Source organism: Cavia porcellus, unplaced genomic scaffold (genome assembly GCF_034190915.1).
Source record: "Cavia porcellus strain 051 isolate PalLab524CR breed Dunkin Hartley unplaced genomic scaffold, mCavPor4.1 scaffold_21, whole genome shotgun sequence".
Lineage (NCBI taxonomy): Eukaryota > Metazoa > Chordata > Mammalia > Rodentia > Caviidae > Cavia > Cavia porcellus.
The window spans coordinates 61622844-61644003 of record NW_026947504.1 but is presented as its reverse complement, the minus strand read 5'-3'; the positions used below and the strand labels follow the sequence as shown (position 1 = coordinate 61644003).

At 38.4% G+C, this 21160-nt stretch overlaps 1 protein-coding gene across 1 annotated transcript in view; it reads right to left on the bottom strand.

Annotated features, from left to right (window-relative positions):
• Positions 1 to 1373: 1373 nt before the first annotated feature.
• Lrrc63 (leucine rich repeat containing 63) overlaps positions 1374 to 21160 on the bottom strand; it is a 40285-nt gene continuing 20498 nt past the window's right edge. The window contains exons 8-10 of the mRNA XM_023560548.2: positions 12675 to 12758; positions 4203 to 4442; positions 1374 to 1956 (exon numbers count right to left, since the gene is read on the bottom strand). Of these exons, the coding sequence (XP_023416316.2) occupies positions 1716 to 1956; positions 4203 to 4442; positions 12675 to 12758 (565 nt within the window). The 3' untranslated portion in view covers positions 1374 to 1715. The remainder of the gene's footprint in view (positions 1957 to 4202; positions 4443 to 12674; positions 12759 to 21160) is intronic.

The window sequence follows — 21160 nt, the reverse complement described above, 5'->3', positions numbered from 1 at the left end:
AATGTTGTGCTCTCTAGAAATTTCTTCCTCCAGATAAACTAGTCCATCACCTATAAATTCTGCCTCATATAAAGTCTCAGGGCATAGAAGGAATGTAGACAAATTTGCCAAAACATAGCATGAACGACCCTAGTTCAATGCCCAATAGAGTCCTTATTACCAAATTTTACGGTCCCAGTTATCTGAACCTTCTCCAGAATGGCTTGTTAATCTCTGCTTATTGTGTCCTAGGTTTTCTCTGGTTGGCTTCTCCATATATTCCAAATTCTCATAAACTTATTCCAGGGGCATTGGAACCACAGACAGGCATGGTAAAGGCAATATCCCTTGTGTTAACTTTCTGTTGCCCTGAGAAAATAAACTTAGAAAGAAGCAAGTTTGGTTTTGGCTTACAGTTTTCAGAAGTTTCAGTCCATGATCACTTGGGCCTGTGGCAGCACAGAAAACCATGGTAGGAGAGCAAGGCAGAGAAGACCTGGTCACATTATGGCAGCCAGAGCAAAGAACAGGAAAGAGGCAGCCTTCCAAAATCCCCTTCAAAGGTACCCACCCCGTGACTTAGCTTCCTTTCACAAGGCCTCACCTCTTAAAGTCCGTTCTACCTACCAATGGCACCACAGGACGGGAAGTGAGCTTTCTGTATATGCAGCCTTTGGGGAACATTTCAGATTTATTTTTAAGGATCTTGCTAAACTGCTCAGATTGGGCTCGAACTTGTGATCCTATGATAGGTGTGTACCACCATGCCTGGCTAGATATCCAAATTTAATCAATTCAGTAGTCACAAAAATTATTTTGTCTTATCACTTTATCTTTAATTATTGTTAAATGATGACACAAGCCTGACATCATGCACATCTTCTGACATCCTCTCATGATAAAATAGCTATATAAATTTATTTCATTAAGTTTAATTAGCAGTGCTTTATATTTAAATTAGATACACATAAAAGACATGCCATACATTAAATAATCCTATGCTATCTAATACTGTGATATCAAAATGCTTGTTTTTTCTTCCTCTTACCAAACATTAATCCTTAAAGCTTCAAGCTCTATTATAGATCCATGTCTTTTTGCAGTGCAATTTTGTAAGTTCTTCCCGGGTCATCACCCAAAACCTTGGTAAAGGTAGTGCTAGCATATAGAACCAGGTTAAAGCTCTGTATCTCAGCTTTAGGTGATGAAGATCAAGATAATTATTAATGATTGTACCTGTTTTTTTTAAGAGCCTTAAAAATGAATTTAAACAACAAACTGGAATTAACATTTTATTCCCAAACACAAACCACAATGCATACAGTTGCCACTGGTTGAATTTCCACAGAAATTCACAAATACTGACTATATAGGTACATAACTTTGAAGCCATATACAGCAAAAACTCAGGACTGACTTTGAAGTTCTACCTTATCATTTAATAGGAATGTATGAAAAGAACAGATCTAAGAAACAATTCTTTTTCAAAGGATTTGAACAGCTATCTTTCTACAGTAAACAGACTCTGAAACAAGTTTTCTGGATCTTCATTGAAATCCAAAGGCTTGTGACTAATTCTTCCAGAGTAATATTTCCACCACAATTTCATAACAATCATAAGCTTCTGTGCGGAGCTCTGGTTACACTGAGCACCATACATGAGGACACTGATGTCTTCCATTCAGAACGTGTGCTCTCAAAGACGTGAATTTCTTACACATAAACTTCATTGGTATCTACAGAATCACTGGCATATCACTGCGCTTTCTTTCACTTACCCAGTCCATATTTAAAGCTATTTTTTTGCCAGAAAATCCTTTTAAAATAAAACTGGTCTCTCTTAATTCTCTATAACAGGAAGAAGAACAGACATGAAACATAATAGGAAGCTGTGATGCTCCAAAAATATTGCAGGATCGGATGACACCAAAACCTTCACCAAACTTGGGACCACGACACCATTCACACCTGGACGTGCTGAAATGGAGGAAACATCATCAAAGTTTTTACTAAAGTAAAAACACTGCGATGGATACTATAGAAGTTGTATCACACACACACACACACACACACAGATTTATATATATATATAGTTTTCTCAAACAAAAACAGTATAAAAATGACTATGTAGTGTAGTGCTTGTTCTTAGAGAGAAGTTGTTTCAGTTTCATATTTAACTCAATAAATTCAGATTGACATTCCCTGCAATTCTTGTGGCCCTGTATATAGTTATCACTCACTAATTAGCTTTTAATTCTGTAGAAACAAGTTTTGCCCTCAGGGATTATTATTATTATTATTTTACTTTCTTACGTGCAATCAAATTTTATGAGCACTAACATCTCCATGCATGAATATCAAAAATTTCTGAGCCTTGTTCTGTCTCTATCAGTTCCCTCCAATCACTGTTTTCAGCTTCTCCAGTGGTTTCCAGCTTGTTCTACTTGTCTGCTATGTTAGTCACCTTTCTATCACCACAAGAAAGTATCTGATAATGACCTTGTGAAGATAGTTTCATTTGGCCCACAGTTTAGGAGATCCCAGTCCACTATTGACTGGCATCATTGTGTGGAGCTGGTGATGACGCAACATGGTATAGTAGGAGCAAGTGGCGGGATCCTCTCGTGGGCAGGAAGCAAACCAGAAAGAAGCAGCGGCTGGGTCCCAGGGTCCCCTTCAGGGCACACTCCCAGTGACCTGTGGGGCTCTCACTAGGCCTCCCTCTAAAGGCTCCACTGCTTCCCAGTAGCACTGACCCAGGGAACGAAGCTTTAACACAGAGGCCTCTGGGGGACACTTATACCCCGAAAATAGCATCTGCTTTTTATTGAGTCAGTATTGATAATTAATACATTTGTAGAAAACTATTTTACTCAGGTGTATTCATTAAATCAATAGTCCAAAAACTATTGATGGGTAAATAAAAATGGTTCATTCATATTATATGAAAGAAATGAGAGTGGACTGAGACCGTGCGAAACTCAGGAATCCTCGTCTTGTGCATAGGCAATGATTTGAAAACTCACTGATACCCGAGGAAAGGAAGTTATTCCATGTTGCTCCGTTGCTGGTCTCTATCAAGATAGTAATACATGTTTCCTGGGACTAAACAATTTCTTTTAAAGAAACAACTTCTACGTACTTTAGTAGTTCATAGAAAATATTGATGCAATAGTTAAATAGCTATGAGATATCATAAACACAGCAACGTTTACGTTTTTAAAATTTATTACAGTAAAAAATGTGTTGCTGTGAAGAATCCTCAAAATCCTTTTCCTTCCTTCAAAGCCACTTATGCCATGGCGCCTCCCACTATCAGAGGCAGTTCTGGAAATCCTCCTTTGAGTCTTTAGTTGTGCTGTTGTGGTTACCTTGATGTCCTGAACTGGCTTAACCCACCTACCTTTGATGGTCATTCTGACTATAGAAAAGAGCCAAGTGTTTCATGGTGACAGATCTGGGAATGGAGTGGATGGGGACACAGTAATGCCTTTTAGGAACCTGCCTTTTCATTGGATGACATTCAGCAGCAGCATTAACTATATTTTTTATCATACTTCATAAAGACGTGAAAGAAGACTTCTAGACTGCTCCCCAAAGTGAGAATAACAGGGACATCAATGAGCTTGGCAGAGGCAGAGTACTTTGAGGGAAATTAAGGGCAAAGTATCTTTTAGTATAAACAATGTTTAACAAATGTAAATATTCACTGCATGTTCTGATCATAACTGATACTTCCAGCTACACCTCCCCATCCCACCCTTCACTTTGGAGTTAAATAATAATTGGAGAATACTTGGAAATGGACTGAATTCAGACTATATTATTGTACTTGAAAATCTAGAAGGGAAAATTGGGAGAATCATGTACATGTGGTTTTGTGTGTAGTATGGTATGTAGGTGTGTTACTAAAGCTGTCATATAATAAAGAAGATTAAAATACTCAAAGGTGTCATTTTGGTTGAACGCTGTGACATACACCTATACAATCTCAGCTACTTGGGAGGCTGAAGCAGGAGAATTGCAACTTCAAGGTCAGCCTGAGAAGCTTAATAAAACTGCTTCAAATAAAATTAAAAAGGCTGGGGATGTAGCTCACTGTGTGAGGCCCTGGATTTAAATCTTCAGTACTGCAAAGAAAGAGAAAGAAAGAAAGAGAGAGAGATAGAAGAGAGTGGAGCAAAGGGTGTACTTTGACTAAAAACACTTTAGAAAATACTTACCATTTTAGTAACCTTTGAGTTTTCACTGGGATCACTTTATAAGATGTATGTAGTTTATTTCTGACAATGAACAAAGCAGTAATTTGAGTAAGCTTCTGGGGACTATTCAAAGAATTCTCTGGCCAAAATCTGTGATGAGTAAAAGTATTCTCCAAGGAGATTTTTGTGAGGTTAAGCTTCAAAATTCCAGATGGCAAGTAAAACAAATCATTTCCATCAATATTCAGTTTTTCAAGAGATCTAAGAAGTGAAGAACACTGTACTGTAAAATGTAGTCATACAATTTATGATGCTAAACTACAATTCTGGCCCAAAATTGGAATCAAACTTAATAGTGATAAAATATATCTATACTTAATATTCTTTCAGAATCAAGAATATTTATTAAAGCCAACTGAACCACAGTAAGTGCATTTGTGCAAACAGCATAGTAAAATCATGTGCTTGGGATCTTTGTAACATATCTTCACCAAGGAAAAAGAAATATCCATAAACCTAGAGAGACTAATAAATATTACATAAGTGTAATAAATGATACACAGAAAAGAATTAATAGGAATCTTGAACATCAACATATTTTATTCAAGTCTAATGAAAACAGTGAAATTCACACTATCAAAATATATCATGTGCTGTGTTACACTTTGACTTTTCAATACTGGAGTCCTATTGGCTTTCACTTGATCAGTTTCTTCTAATGGCCCTTGCTTTTTTATTCAAAAGAAAACTGCAGGATTGATTTTCTCATGTTTTACTTCTGAGTAGTGTTCCCTACAATCACTGATTAGCGTTGGAAGCAAACGGAATAGTATTCATTCATGAGGCACATATAAAAATCAAATCCTAAAGAGGCTCACGAAAGCCTCTTGTATAAAGGCACTAATCCTGTTTATGGGGGCTCTGTTCTGACCTAACCACCTTCTAAAAACTCACCTTCAAATGCCCTATTCTGGTGCAACTTGTCAAATGCATTAGAGGTGAACAGGTTAACATGCAGGCTTTAGGTTGTGAGCAGCTGGTGGCCTCTGGATTCTCTCTGACACTTTTATCTCGCATCTCAAATTCATCCAAGTTAAGTTCTTCAACAGTGACTCTTGCTGACAATATTAACATGTGGTCTAAGTGGGTATTTAAAGCAAGGAGCTGGGAAGATTGACCTGCCAAATGCCTCAGTCACAGTTTGCCTGCTGTACCTCTCACGGTCTGGTAAATGTGAGCCAGGCACCAGCCCCTGTTGCTGCCTGGAGAGAGTTGGCATGGTTACTTTTCCCTCTGCATCAAATTTAAGGCCAGGCATCAGCAGCAGAGAAGCCTGCTACGGTCTGAATATTTATTCTACCCAAAACTCCTGTCTTGAAATTTCCACTTCAAGGTTATGGCATTTGAAGGTGAGTTTGTAGGAGGTAATTAGGTCAGAGCAGAACCCCCATAAACAGAATTAGTGCCCTTGTAAAGGAGGCTTTAGTGAGACCCTCCGTCTGCTTCACCACATGAGCTGAAAGTGAGACTATAACTGTCTACAAAAAAGTGAGCGCTCACCAGACAATCTGTATGTGATTTGGGCTTTCCAGCCTTTAGAGTCATGAGAAATGGTATTGCAGCAGTCTGAGGTGACCAGGGTAAGTCCCGTGTAGATGATCAGACTGACTGTGATTGAGGGCCCACTAAAGAAATGCTAATGAATTTTCCCACAACACCCTTGGGGAGGTGTTGGGGACCCAGTTGTGTAAGGGTTAAGATGATGACCAAAGCTTCCTGAGGCCTGTCCTGTCTTGCTTTGGGAAGGGCAAATTATGTGGAATTAAGGAACTTATCCCACTTTTCACCTTGACCTCTTTTAAAGTTTCACTAAATAGTTTCACCTGTTCCTTATTTTTCAAAATCCCCTTCACCTGTGCTAAGAATGACACAAAATCCCATTGTTAATAAAAATGAGTTCCTTGTGGAGGTTGGCAGCTTTTTCACTAGAAGCAAATCTCTTCCTGGTGCCCCTTGCATCTTGCAGTTTTGTGTCTGTCTTTTTTCATCCGCATTAACCCCCCTCCGGGTATCTGAGCAGCTCTGGCGAGGGAGGCTGCCCCTGCCTGAGTGGGTTTATCTTGGAGGACGCAGCAGTGAGTTGAGGAGGTAGGCAGGTTAAACAGCCCTCAAAACTGGAAGAGCTCGTGTCTGGACAGCTCTACAGCCTGAACACGGGGTGCTGAGGAACTTCCTCCTGCAACTGACCACTGATAGTGTCAGAGCTCCGAGTGGTATTCGGGGGCTGTCAATGGGCCACACGGAGGAAGAGTGGCCAGAGGAGGAAAACTCGACACACAGAACTGTTGCCCCAAGGCGAGCTCGCTCTGAGACACGGGTAAGAAGTTGGGTGAGGGCAGGAGAAGCACTAGATCAGACTTAAATTCAGACAAGACGGGCACCTACACATGGGCTCAAAACTTTCGTGAGTAAAAGAAACACATGATTTGCAAAAGTAAAAAACGAAGCAGACACAAGAAAAACACAGCCTTCAAGGGGATACAAATGAGAAGCAAAGTAGGAGAAATAAAACTGAGCAACAACTTTGTGGACATAGAGAGGAGATGTGGGGATAGCAGAAAAGTGGGGGGGGGGGACAGAAAGGTGGCCGTCAGGGGCGATGTATATACACCAGTCACTCAAGGTGAATGCCATTGTCATGTATCCCACACACATGCTAGTAAAAGTAAAATAAAAAATGGCCAAAATACAGGGAAAATCATGAAGAAAAATACAGGTACCATGGATTACAGATCCAGCATATCTAACATATAAATGGTAGGCATTTTAGAATGTTTGAGATGGCAGACTGAATTCGCTGAATTTCAAAAAAGAAGCATTAAAAAAAGAAAAGATAAATGTGACCTGATAAAGTTCCTGAAGATCAACAAAGATCATGAGAGAATCTTAAATGTTTTCAGATAAAAATAAGTCACTCCCAAAGAAAAAATTTAGACTGGCATCAAGTTACTTGCCTGCCACGTCTGACTGACGAAGACTACGTAGAAAAGGTTTTGAGGCAAGATCCACCTACCCCCGTCATCATTTATCTGCTGCAGTGAACAACTCAGAAACAATTACCCATGCACTCCGTCTGAGGGAAAGACTTCAGGGAAACTCCAAGCGGCCATGGAATCAAAAGTGGCCTCTTTCCATGTTCAAAATGAGATGAAAGAGGAAAGGGAAAAAGCAGGAAGCAATGGATCCTGAAACACATGCGTGGAAACACATCAATGGAAAATGCTTGAAAATGATTTTGAGAATTAAATGCTAAGTATCTTTTAATAAAGAGACAAGACGTAAAGGAAAAACTGGTGAGAATCTATCGCGTAAATTTCTAAATCATCTCAAAACCAAAGTTAGGTAAGGTACAGGAGGGTTTGGAGGGAAAATAGGAAAATAAAAATATCGTAAATCATAAGACTGATGAAAATATGGGGAAGCAGACAATTATGAGGGACCTGTACAAAACAGGAAAGAAAATCATGTTTGATTCTGAGCTTAGGAAAGTACAGTTAAGCTCCAAAAATAACAGGAGAAAATGAAAAGAAAGCAGAAGAGGAGACGGGAAAAAAGGAAAGTAAATAGTAAATACAAAGTAAAATAAAAGGCAAAAATCAAATGATCAGGTATATCAAATAGAAATATGCTGAATTCTCCTCTTAAAGAACAAAAATTGTCACATGAGAAATTAAGTAATTGGTATAAATATAAAATCAGAGGAAAATTTTTTTTCATTTTGCTGAAGATAAACTCATACTTCTAGAAAATTAAAAGAAATCAATCAGAGCCACCAGAAAACTCAATCAGAACTAATAAGAGATTTGGTGACACGGCTTGATTTTAAACTAATATAAAGGAGGACGTAGCTTCCTGGCGTGAAGGCACAGGCTTATGGATCTGGATGTGTGGAACACTGAGACCAGCCTGGACACCTTAGTGACTTAGCAAATCCCTGGCTCGAAAATTAAAAAAAAAAAAAACATTAAAAAGGCCTGGGGGGGGGGGCAATGTGAAGGCCTTGGTTCCAGTTCCCAGTATCACAGAGAAACACATGGTTCTTCTCTATTTTATACAGGCCATATTCCACCAAGATGAAAATAAAAGCATCTTTGTAATAGTAAAACAGTTATAAAAATATATAGAAATGAAATGGTCATAAGTTCTTGACTTATGAAATGAGTCATAAATTTTTATGGAACATTTAAACAAAATGTGAAAAAAAGGATACAATTTATGTTTTAAAGTTAAAAATTGTATTATTGATCAACCTGGGAGTCCCGAAGATGGCAGATAGATAGCAATCAACAGAAGCTCTCTGAGATAGTCAACTTAGAGTCCAAAAGTAACACAGCGTGGGGAGTCCCAAACAGAGGGAGATAGACCCTCCCGACCCAGGAACAAATTAAGCTGAAAAAGAAACAATTAAAAATACAATCCCGGTGATACAAATGGAACAGCTAAAGTCTCAGCACTGCCACTTGAACTCCCTGTTTGGATTCGCTGCTGCTGCTGTGTTGAACTAGTGCCTGCCAACTTCAACTCACTGGGGAGGCGTTCACACCGAGGGCAGGAGTTGGCGAACCGCATTGAGAGCAGAGCTGGCGGGAACCCCGCATCGACCTGCGGTGAGTGAGAGGAATAAAAACTCTTCCATACAGAAGGGGGAGCTCCAACAGACGACATTCTGGGACCGGGCAGATAGGCTAGAATGAGGAGCCGGTGACTTCAGCCAGCTACTCCCTTCTCAAGCGGGATTGGTGGGGTGCACTCCACCTGGGTAATGCCGTGGACTAAGACCCAGTAGGCTAGCCCAAATCAAGTCCCTACGCCTGGCAGTGCACCCTAACACAGTGAAGCCTTAGCAGGTTGACTGACCTGGAGGGGCAGGCCCATCAGAGGCTGCCCCATCTGCGTCTCCCTAGTACACTGCAGTGGGCGGGAACATCTAGCCAGCCAGATTCAAACAAACTGTAACCAACAAAGAAAGAATCTGGGCCTCCTATATATGCCTGTATGGAAGGAACAAAAAGTATGGGAAGAGGGAGCAACAACAAAGGGTCCTCAGCTCCAATCCTGAGAACACTGATCCAGGAAAGGTAAATGCAAAAGAGAACGAAGACAGAAAACATGCAATATCAGACACGGCACCTATAGACATAAAACAATATCTCCGGGACCACATAGGCGAGTTCAAAAGTGAAATATTTAACCAAGTAAAGCAAGATATAAGTAGAATAGTTAAAGAAATGCTAAGCATCACCCAAGAAAAAACAGATGGAAGAATGGAAGAACAAAAAAAAGGGGAGAATTATTTGATGGAGAAAATAGAGAAAACATAGAATACTTGAAGCAGGTTCAAAGAGATTACCAGGAATTAAAAACTCCATTGAAAGCTGACAAAACTACTTGAAAGAAACTAAGGATAGACTATCCGAACTGCGGGACAGGTTTGCAATGTAGGAACATGAAAGGAAAAATTTCTTAAAAATAACAAAGAACCAAGCAGTAAAAATACAAAGGCTACAAGATGACAAGAGGATCTATAACTTAAGAATAAAGAATGTGAATGAAGAAGCAGGGTACAAACAAAGGAACTACAAAGGATATTCACAGAAATAATTAAGGAAAACTTCCCAACCATAGGAAAAGGAAAAGATGCTCAGATGTATGAGACATACAGAACTCCAGCCACCTACAACCAAAACAGAACTATACCCAGGCATATAATAATCAAGATTCCAGAAATCCAATATAAGAACAGAATATAGGGGCTGGGGATTTAGCTCAGTGGCATAAGCGCCTGCCTTGCAAGCAGGCAGTCGTGAGTTTGAAGCCTGGTACCGATAAAAAAGAAAAAGACAAAAATAAAAAAAAAAAGAACAATATAAAAAAGCTGTCAGAGACAAGAACCAGATCACTTACAAAGGAAAGCCCATCAGAATTATGTCAGACTTCTTGGCACAAACCATCAAATCAAGAAGAGCATGGGGCGAAATAATCCAATCCTTGAAAGAAAATAACCTCCAGCCAAGGTTGACCTATCCTGCACAATTGTTCCTAAAAATTAATGGAGAAACAAGATGCTTCCAAGCTAAAGAGGAATTGGAGGAATTTGCAACCACCAATCCAACTCTACAGAGAATACTGCAGGACATTCTAAAGAGAGAGAGATAAGCACCAAGATTTCAGGAACAGTGGCAGAGAGGCCCTAGTGAATGAAACAAAAAGCAAAATGAAGAAGACAAAAGACAACTAATGATGGAAAAAGAACTCAACAGAAATGAGGCACAGAAGGTTGGATATAATTTCTAATATAGAAGGCCTAGATACACTAACTTAAGGGAAAAAAGAGAGAATCACAGGCAGAGTGGATCAAGGGGTAGGGTCCACTGAGATGTTCTTTATAGGGAATATAATTAACCTGAAGAAGGGTATATGGACCAAAATCAAATATGAGAAAACAGAACTTGATGTGATAGGGAACCAGAGAGTAATAGAGGCAAATAGACCAATACTAATGGATAAGTTGAAAAGACAGGCTTTAATAAGTGAAGAAATACAACTAGAGATCAAGTCCAGGAGTGATAAAGTTTGGAAACATTTAGGTAAATAGCAGGTTGCCCCACTAATATAAAACCGAGAGTGTTGGGGAGACCCAAAAATACAAGTACATCCTGGGGGAGTGAAAGGGGAGGAATAGTCTTTAAAAAAGACAGCAGAAGATATTGATGATACTGTATCAGGAATTAAAATCCATATTATTCACACCACTCTGCTTGGATGGAAGTTTGTACACAAGCACTGTATCTGAAGGCACAGACAGCTATCAGGACATAGCACAGAGGTCATCTTTAATTTCCTATTAACTTAATCCAGATCCCTGTATGACTTATACTGTTGTATCTTGACTGATCTTAGTTAAATCTGATTTGTCTGATTGCTGCTTATTATTGACAGATTTTACTCAAAACTGGTCGGTTGATGGTATCAAGTTGGAGAGTATAGACAACTATACTGAAAATGACAATGATTCACACGATACCCATTCTGATTTGACTGCTACCTGTTTTTCTAGCTCTACACTATCTACAAAGTTGTATTTCTATTAATTATGTAATGAACTGATATATTCAATTATACTTTATCTGATAATATAGCCAGTTCTGTTGATGGAAACAAGAGATAGCACAGTAACCATGATAGAACTCCTTATACAGCAGTTTTACATGTCTTTTTTTTAGTTTTATGTGTCTATAGGAATATGTTTTGTTCTGTCCTATTCAGTTCTATTTCTCTCTCTAATATAGAAAGGATAGAAATACATGTTAAGACTGATGCTTGCGTAAAACCTATAAACAGTTTATGAGAACTGATCTTCTGACACATGAGGAAATGAACAAATCTCTGAAGGAAAGAAAGGGGCACTGCAGTACCCAGTGCTGATTCCGGAGTGTCATGATGTGAAATCCAACAATACTATTAATCTTTATTCAGAATGATTTTAATCTGCTATGTTTTATTTGGTCTCAACATAAATGAAGTATGGATAAATGCATACATGTCTAAGTGTATAGGATTGATAGCCCTATTACTCAGTATTTGTTGGATAGTTGAACAGAACTGTTTGCAGTTTCCCTGGTTGAATTCCCATTTATATGCTCCACTTTTGTATCTTGAACAATTATTTGTGGGGGGACAATATATAAACATTAACTACTGATTTATTACTGTGTATTTTTTTCTTTGCAAGTATGTACTATTTCTGCCTGTTTTCTGTTTTGTTTCGCTCTCTTTAAATAAAAAATTTATATTATTATCAAATATAAAATTCCTCAAAACTTTTGTGTAAACTCAAAATCACTATAAATAAAGTGCCAGGTTTGTGTTTATATGCATTGAAGGAAGGGCTGGGAATTATACAAAATGATCTTAAAGATTAAGATCTTAAGAAAATAGTAAAGAGATTATTACTGAAAATAACCTCACTACTAGTATTAAAATTATTCTAAAATTATAATCAGAATAGTATGGTATTGACCAAAAGAACACAGATGAAGTTCAGAATTTTTTGAAAGTTAATTTTCTTAATTAATATATTTTAGCATTAAAATTACAATGTATATTAAGAATATTTTGTATCTATATGTATCATTACTAAAAAAATAAGTGAAATGGGTAAGAGGCACAGTGATCTATATAGAAAAATGCACAAAATAGTTTTTCATTTTATTAAGTTGTCCTATATAGTATCATCCTTCAAAATAATCATTGAACATATAACTTAAAAATACTGTACACCAATCATTTAAACTACATTTTGATAAATTTCATACTTTGCATGTTACATTTTATAGCAGGCAATATATACATACAATATTTTCTGTCAAAATCATCACCAAATATTCTTATGGGGGTATATGACTTTCTGTATATTTATTACTTCCCTAATACCTGAGTTTCTGGATGTCATTTGGAATAGAAGTGATTTCACAGTAGGAAATATCAAGTTCCTCAAGATGAGACAGGGAAAATAACCTTAAATACAAAGAGAAAATTAATTGTAAAATAGATTATATATTTTTTCACCATTAGAATAAAGAAAGAATTAAAGACTTAGGGAAAGAGTTAATAGTACAGAATGTGTGTTTTTTCTCAGGATATAAAATCCATACTAAATTATCAGTAGTTTTTCTAAACATTAATAATGAACTAGTTGAGAAAGAAATCAAGAAAACAATTCTGTTCACTATGGTTTTTTAAAAAAGATAAAAATACCTAAAAATCAATCTGATGAAGTGATGAAGGATCTCTACAAAAATAGGCACATAGACCACTGGAACAGAATATAGAACACATAAACAAATCCACAGAACTGCAACCATCTGATTCTTTTTTTTTTTCTTTTTTTGTGGTACCAGGGATCAAACACAACTTCACGCTTACCAGGCAGGTGCTTATGCCACTGAGCTGAGTCCCCAACCCAACCATCTGATTCTTAACAAAGGGTAGAAAAAAAAGATAGCTGCTCTAAGAAATGATGCTAGGAAAACTGGATATCCACACCCATAAAATTGAAACTAGATTCCTATCTCTTATACTATACAAAGTTCAGCCCAAAACAGATCAAAGACTCAGTGTGTATAAGACTGAATCTTTGAAACTGCTAATGTTCATCCTCAATGTCTTATCACCTCTGGAGAAAAAAATTAGTACCATTTGCTCTATTTTTCAATTCAAAATCATGATGTTTGTATTCTAATCTCAGGCAGATTGTAGAGTCATCTTGCTTTCCCTTATCACTTGAGTACTGGCAAGCCAGCCTGGCTCCAGACTTTTACCAGGAGCGATGCATCCTGTTCGCTGTGAAGCTGAGTGGGTCCAGGGGCAGCACTGAGGAACTAAGATGCTGTGCTGGGTCTAGAGTCGGAATTCATCTCGTATAATGTATAATCTTAGGGAGACATCTATCCTGATAGCCTGTTTGGTCTGTACTCCATACTCCACCAGCACCAAATCTATTACATTTTAAGAAGAACAGGCAGAGTTTTTAACATTTATTTCATGTTGGGAGCCGCGGCCGAGCCCGGTCGCCTTACTTGGCGGACGTGAGGCCTGTAGGAAAGAGCAAAGCCTGAGCTAGATTACCCCTCCCATCGAGTGTGCTAAGATGGCGCTTATCTCCTGCTTCCTGCTTGGTAAACAACCCGCCCTGTAAGATCTCCTGCTTCCTGCTTGGTAAACAACCCGCCCTGTAAGATCTCCTGCTTCCTGCTTGGTAAACAACCCGCCCTGTAAGATCTCCTGCTTCACAACCCGCGCTGTAAGATAGTCTGCCTAGCAACAACTGATGTTAGCCAATCAGCCTGCATCGCGCGCTTTGAACTGATTGGCCACTGTAACCCTATAAAAGTGAGTGCCTCTCCCGCCACGAAAAAAGAAGCAGAAGAAGCACGCAAGGAGCCGCGGAGAGCGGACCGGTAGAGGCTTCGGGACAGACTGTAGGGAGAAGCACGCAAGGAGCCGCGGAGAGCGGACCGGTAGAGGCTTCGGGACAGACTGTAGGGAGAAGCACGCAAGGAGCCGCGGGGAGCGGACCAACAGAGGCTTCGGCCGGGAGGATTCCCGGGGCAGGCTGTACGGAGAAGGAAAATAAAAGAAAAGGTTGTCCACTGCCAGACTTTGTTGTGTGTCCTTCCTGCCGGCCGGGAGTGACACCGACAATTTCACAGTTTTATTTGTTAACACATTATTGGGCAATGGCTGCTTAAACTTTCATAGAATGTGGCTGATAGCTTGCCAAGTACAGCATTAATTAATTACATGTATTAACAGTGATGAGCACCACAGCAATTTAAATTCCATATCACAGTGGTTTACTATGTTCATGGCAATTCAAAATGATGTCTCACCTTATCTCTGCAAGATTACTATTATTATATAAGTTTAAGAAAATAGAAGCTGTAAGATGTCATATAACTTGTTAATATGAAATTAAACATCCTTAAGTTTTTCTTCAGATATGTGAAGACAGAGAAGCTTAACCTCTCCGCTTAATCAATAACAAATGGGAAAATAAATATGAGCCATATCAGAACTGGCTCTGCATATAGCCTCTCAAGTAGGAGTCTTTGTTCTAAATATCTTCTTTTTCCTAAATAAACTTCCTGCCAATTACAGCAAACTGAATCAGACAAGTAAGACAAAATTTGATTGTGTTAGTTAAAAGTAGAAATTTTCTGTGTCATTTTCTTCCTGCTATCCAGTGGGGAAAAGATAAAGACATCCTTTTTACCTTTCTGAGAGCTGCTTCTATATAACCTTAGGGTTTGCATCTAAAATATTGTAAATATTCCTCCTTAGCCACTTGAGGGGCCAATGCTATCTTGCACTAAATCGCATTATCTTTCCTTTCTTACCCCTCTCTCGTTTTCCTCTCCTTTTCTTTCTATTCAAAGGCTTTGAGAAAAGGAAAAAATTGTTTGGGATTTTTGAAACCATTCATTTATTTTGAAAGAAGTTTTCAAAGACAATTTAAAGAACTTTTCATGGTCATAAAACTCCACATATTACACAGGAACCTGATTATGGACTGCTAATCTGTAATGAGATGACAGCTTCTTCCTGTTCCAAAATATGAGCTTCCTTCCTGCCATGTTGCCTCATACTGAATACCTCAAGCAAAATACCAGGAATAAAGATTCAGACCTTGCTGAATTCACACCAAAACGGGGTAGATTGTCTTTATTCTCAGATTGGCTTACATTGAAATGATTAGCTATTACACAATTTCAGAAAATATTGGATGCTTATTTTGTTTCAGAAATTCAGGTCGAGGGAAAAATCTGTAGAAATAATTGAAAGTATTTTTCAAAATAATGCAAGATTTTATTTGACTTTTGTAGTAGAAACAGAAGTTAAGAATGGGCCACTAACTTGGCAAAGTTTATAGCACCTAACATACAGCGATTTGCCTCGGAAAGCACCTAGCTTTTCCTACTATGTCATGTTGAATTCCATGGAACTAGAAAGACCTCATTGGGAATAAAAAACTAATAATAAAGGAACACCATCAGGGCTTTAGAAAAACTTTGAGAAGTTACAACATATTCGAGAAGACTGTGTACTTCTCAACATATGAAAATCATAAAGAATTTAGAAAAATAATAAGCAGTACAGGAAAAGACAATCTTTTAAATATAAACTTAATCACTACAATAAGCAATCATTTGTCCTGTGATAAACCTAGGACAAGTATATATCTTAATTTAAATCTTACACTATGGTTTGAAACAAGTTGGGTAACAATTACTTTATTTAATAAAATACTGCTAAATTCTACTTCAACTGCTAAAATTATACTGCTGACCTCTACACTTTATTCAAATGTCCCTTTGAAAAGAAGGCCCTTTCCTAATGCATTATAATCCTGTGAAGTCTCGGTTCAGAGTTCATGGCCTCAGCTGCTAATGGATTTTTCCTTAGAATGTAACAATTGTTCCAGGAAACCCCTGCAATTTTGCGGAAACCATTAATACCCTCCACAGTGTTTTTTGGCAGGAGGTTTGCAAGGAGCCAATCTGAGAACGTTATTCAGTTCTCCCTGCTGCTGATTGGCTGCTGCAGGTACCCATCTCAGCCAGGGCACCAGCCTTCCCGCAGCTTAACTGGTTGCTGCAGCTGTGTGTGCTGTGGGCAGCAGTGTTCCCAGTTTTGTTCCTCTTAAGGCCCTAAGATGCCACCAAAATGCCCTGAATGTTCTAAGGCTTTATTAATGCAGTAATTTTTAAAATTCAATGACATACCTGTGAGACACATAGCATATTTAGAGTTTAAACAGTAAAAATAGACATTTAAAGGCATTTTTGCCATCTCTGAAATTTAGTTTTCCACAGTTTGCAAGTGCTCTGGGAACGTAACCCCGTGAATTTTGCAGTCCCACTGCACGCGCTGTTTTGATTTTCACTATCATTCCCTTATTCTAGATTTTCTTTCATATTATTACCTTCTAATACGCTTTATTGCCTTTTAATATGTACATATATTTTTAATTGACTGCCGCCCTCTATAAAAATGAAATGCTCACAGAAGTTAAAATATTTGATTTTGCATTAGTTTTCTGTTGCTGCCATACAAAATTCAACACAAACATAATGCGTCAAAGCAACAGAGATTTATTGTATTACAGTTGTGGAGGTCAGAGTATGGCATCTTCTCACCATATTAAAACTAAGACTTTAGCAGGAATGCATTCCTCTCTGGAGGATCGAGGGAGAATCTGTTTTCTTGCTCATTAGTTACTGACAAAATTCAACTTTTTTCTGACTGTAGAGCGGAGATGCTCATTTTCTTGTTGGTGTTAATTAGAGATTACTTCCAGGCTTTATAAGCCACCTTATTCCTTGACCCAGACTTCCTTGCTACCTCAAACTGTACAGCTGGAACAATGGGACTGAGGAAATTGGTCCCCTCCACCCACTTCAATTTGGGTGGCACCCTAGGGCCACTCCTTTCTCTGAAGAGAGGTCGCTCAGCAGCACAGCCCCCGAGTGGCAAGTGAAAGGTCATGAGTTATATCCCCAGTAAGGAACAAGGAGAAAGAGGGGGGGGGGGAGGGGGAGAGAGGAGAGAGAGGGAGAGGGAGAGGGAGAGGGAGAGGCCCACTTGTATGATCCAGGATAAATAACCTCCCTTCTTTAAATCAGCTGAGTAGAAACCTTCACCTCCAGCTTTAATTCCCTTTGTCACACAGTGTAACACATGCATGTGTTCTGGAGATTAGGATGTAGTTGTCACTTGGGGACCATTATTCTCCCAATCACAATCTATACCTAAAGTTTCACCTCAGCCATTCCAGACTTCTCAAAGATGTCATCCCATTAAATCATCAAAGTGCAATATCTCATCTAAATCCCAGAGGCCTAAACTTCCATGTCTAAAGCAAGTACACATGAGGCTCCAGACATCATCCACCTGATGATGGGTCAGTGTTTCTCCACCTACGATCTGTGAAACTTAGAAACAAGGTGCCTTCTCCCAAATACCACAGAGGGCAGACCTTTAATAATGATTACAAACATCGAGGTTCAAAAGAGAGAAAATCAAAGATAGAAAGGAGTTACCAACCCTAAGCAAGTTTTGAAATCTCGCTGTGGCTTCTTCATGTGGCTTCTAAGCTTCTAAGTCACCATCTGCAGCTCACACCTCCGCCCTCCAGCTTTAATTTCCTGCGGCCCTGGCTCACCGTTCTGACTTCCAGAATCACTCTTTTATCTAAGAGTTACTGGCTCTACCCTCTGAATTATCCTTCCTTTTTCAAGTTGGCACACATTTTAAACTCAGTACTTTTGTTAGATTGTCTCCTATGTTTAGACATTTGGTGATCTGACAGCCTTTTTTTTTTTTTTTTTTTTTTGGTGCTACCAGGGATCGAACTCATGATCTTGTGCTTGCTAGACAGGCACTTGTGCTGCTGAGCTATATCTCTAGCCCCCGCCTTTTTTCATTTCATGCTTTGTGTCCTTTTTGAGATAGTTGGCAGTGTTTCTTGCAGTATTCAGTTTTCAAGGACCTTGTGAGTCCTCTGCGTATGCCTTGGGGATTCACTCCAGGAGACATCAGACATATCTGTGGACCTTTCCTAGATTATCCATCTCATTTCCTGCTCTTGCTCAAATGGCTGAGGTGGCAGGATATGAGTCATCATTTTAAAAGGATGGACTATTAACACGTAGAGCAATAATAGTTTGAGTCTCCAATGAACTTTTTGGGCTAAAGATGCCAAACACAAAAGTTACATGCTATATGTACTCACTTACGTGACAGGCAACAACAAATCTATGGTATTAGAAGCCAAAGGATTAACTGGAAAAGTATATCAATGAAATTTCTAGGTAATGGAAATGCTCCATATCTTGTTTGGACAGTGGCTACATGGTTGCATATATATGTTAATCAAACCTTTTGAGTTTAATAGGTAAGATCTGTGCACTTTATTATCTAAAATTATAGCTCTAAATTTTTTAGGAAGAAGAAAGGCTAAAGAGGGGAACCCAGGGCATTAATAACTATATTATGTTTTGGTAATCTATCATAAAATTTATCATTTTAAACATTAATAGGTATGCCACTTAATGGCATTAATTATGATCACAATATTGTACAATCATCAGCATCATTCATTCCCAAAACTTTTCATCCATGTAATAAATGCTCAGAAAACACAACAAAACAAAACAACTAAAAAAGCTGTTCATCCCCAAAAGAAACTGTAAGGCACGTTCCCTTCTCTGTGCCTTACACCAGCACCTGGGAACCTCTTTCCCCTCTCTGTCTCTATGAGTCTGTCTGGGTACCTGATGTAAGTGGAATTACATGACATTTGTTCTTTTATGTCTGACTCATTCCACTTAACATAATGTTTTCAGGGACCACCCTTGTAGCATGTACCAGCTTTTTAGTCCTTTGTAACATTTTCTCTCTGCATTGATCTGATAATGGGCATTTAGGTTGTCATCATCTTTTGACTACTATGAGTAAAAGTAATTTGTTTCTCCTGTTGCTTTGGTGCACATTTGAATCATTGACTTCAGTGATTGTGAATGAAGCTGCTCTCTAGTAGAAGTCTTTTAATAGAGGCTAAAATCCACGTGCTCAAGTTTATCCACAAAGGACTGAAAACTACTAAACAAAATCACACGCATGCGGATGAGCTCCACTGCAAATTCATAGCTTCCAACCTCGGTGAGCCTCTGCCTTGTCTTTCAACTGCTCACAGTCCTGCGCTTTGCTCTTTTTTCTTCCTCTCAACATTGATACTAAATGATGACAACTTTATTCAAAGCTCCTTTACTGTTCTTATTCCCAAAGATGAATCTAATTTAAATCACTTCAAAGTAACCTCCCCCAAAGGATGCATAATAGAAGGGAAATAAATTTTTGCTGATTTACTTCCTGTGTGCTCAATGGAACTGCCTGCTTCGCAAGTTTATTCTTAGGGCTGCCTCCACTTTCAAGAGGTCAAGCTTAGTCCTCTTAAGACCAAGATCTCCACCTGTGTGTGTAACTCCATCGCCTGTGCGGATCTGTACCCGCACCCATCCTTCCATCCCTTCAGTCACTGGTCTTTCACATCATTGTAAATATGCCTGAGATTACTTTTTAAATCAACAAGAAAAAGCATTTCCAAGAAACTTACATTTCCTAGGTTTTTAAAAATTTTATTTTAAAGAGGGTAAAACAGAACAAAGCAGATCAGAAGAAAATAATGTAAGTGACACAGATTTCAAAGCAAAACAACAGGAGATCATCACTGGCTATCACAATGTCTCTTGTTTTCTTCTAAATAGTTGTCAATGTCTTCCCACACAATGAATTCATACAAAACAAAACAGTATTAAACTGATCAGAACAGAACGATGAAGGCATTACAGGCCTTCAAAACCAGACAATAGGGAAATGAACAATGGCTGCCATAATGTCTCTCGTTCTCTCAAATTTAATTCATATTTCTCCTGACATCCTGTTGTTCTTTAAATTCATGGCCCTTAAAATGTTTTATATGTGCTTATTTATTGTGGTGTTTGTTATCCCTCCCAAGATTCTAAGCTCCACAGGGAAAAAATCATGTACCTGTCCTTTATCAATCTAAACACAACTCTTAGGACAGAGCTTAGTATTGGTAAATACTTAGCATATTTTCCATGGTTAGATTATTTCTGACCAGGCACCTGAGAGCCACCTAGTCTTGTGTTTTAATACTGTCTTCCGCTCTACATGTCGTATTTCTCGTTAATACCAGACCTTGCAGATTTAATTCAGTTTCTCACCAATGTGTTTACCAGCACTGCCCTGGTCCAGTTCTCTTTCATCTCTTGAACCCCACCCTCGCCAGCTGTTCACTTTGAATTCTTTTTTTAAAGTTTTTAAACTAATTAAGTTTATTGGTACACTTTAGATATACATAATAATCACATTCATCATAGGAAATTTGCACTTGTACACGATGTATCTTGCTTCTTTTTTCCCTATTTTTCTCCTCTCCTTTCAATCTCTTCCTCTCCTTATTTGTGAAAGTTTTATTTACATTTTTCCTTCCTTCTCATTTTTCTTTTCTCTTCCTTTTTTCCCTCCTTTCCTCACCCTAGTTCCTCTTCCCATTTGAACATTTTCTTCCTATTTCACAATATCTCTTTACACATTTTGGTATGTATTTACAGTTTCTTTTCTTCAGTTTGTCATGTGAGAGAAATGATGTGATATTTACACACGTGTGTACAGTTTATTTCACTTAAGACTATAGTCTGGAGGTGCATTCATTTACCCAGAAATATGTCAAGTTTATCCTTCCTTATGGCTGAGTAGTGCTTAATCACATTAAAAAAACAAGTGCAGATTCCATCTCACTCCACAAAGAATGGCTATGGTCAGGAAGTCAACAA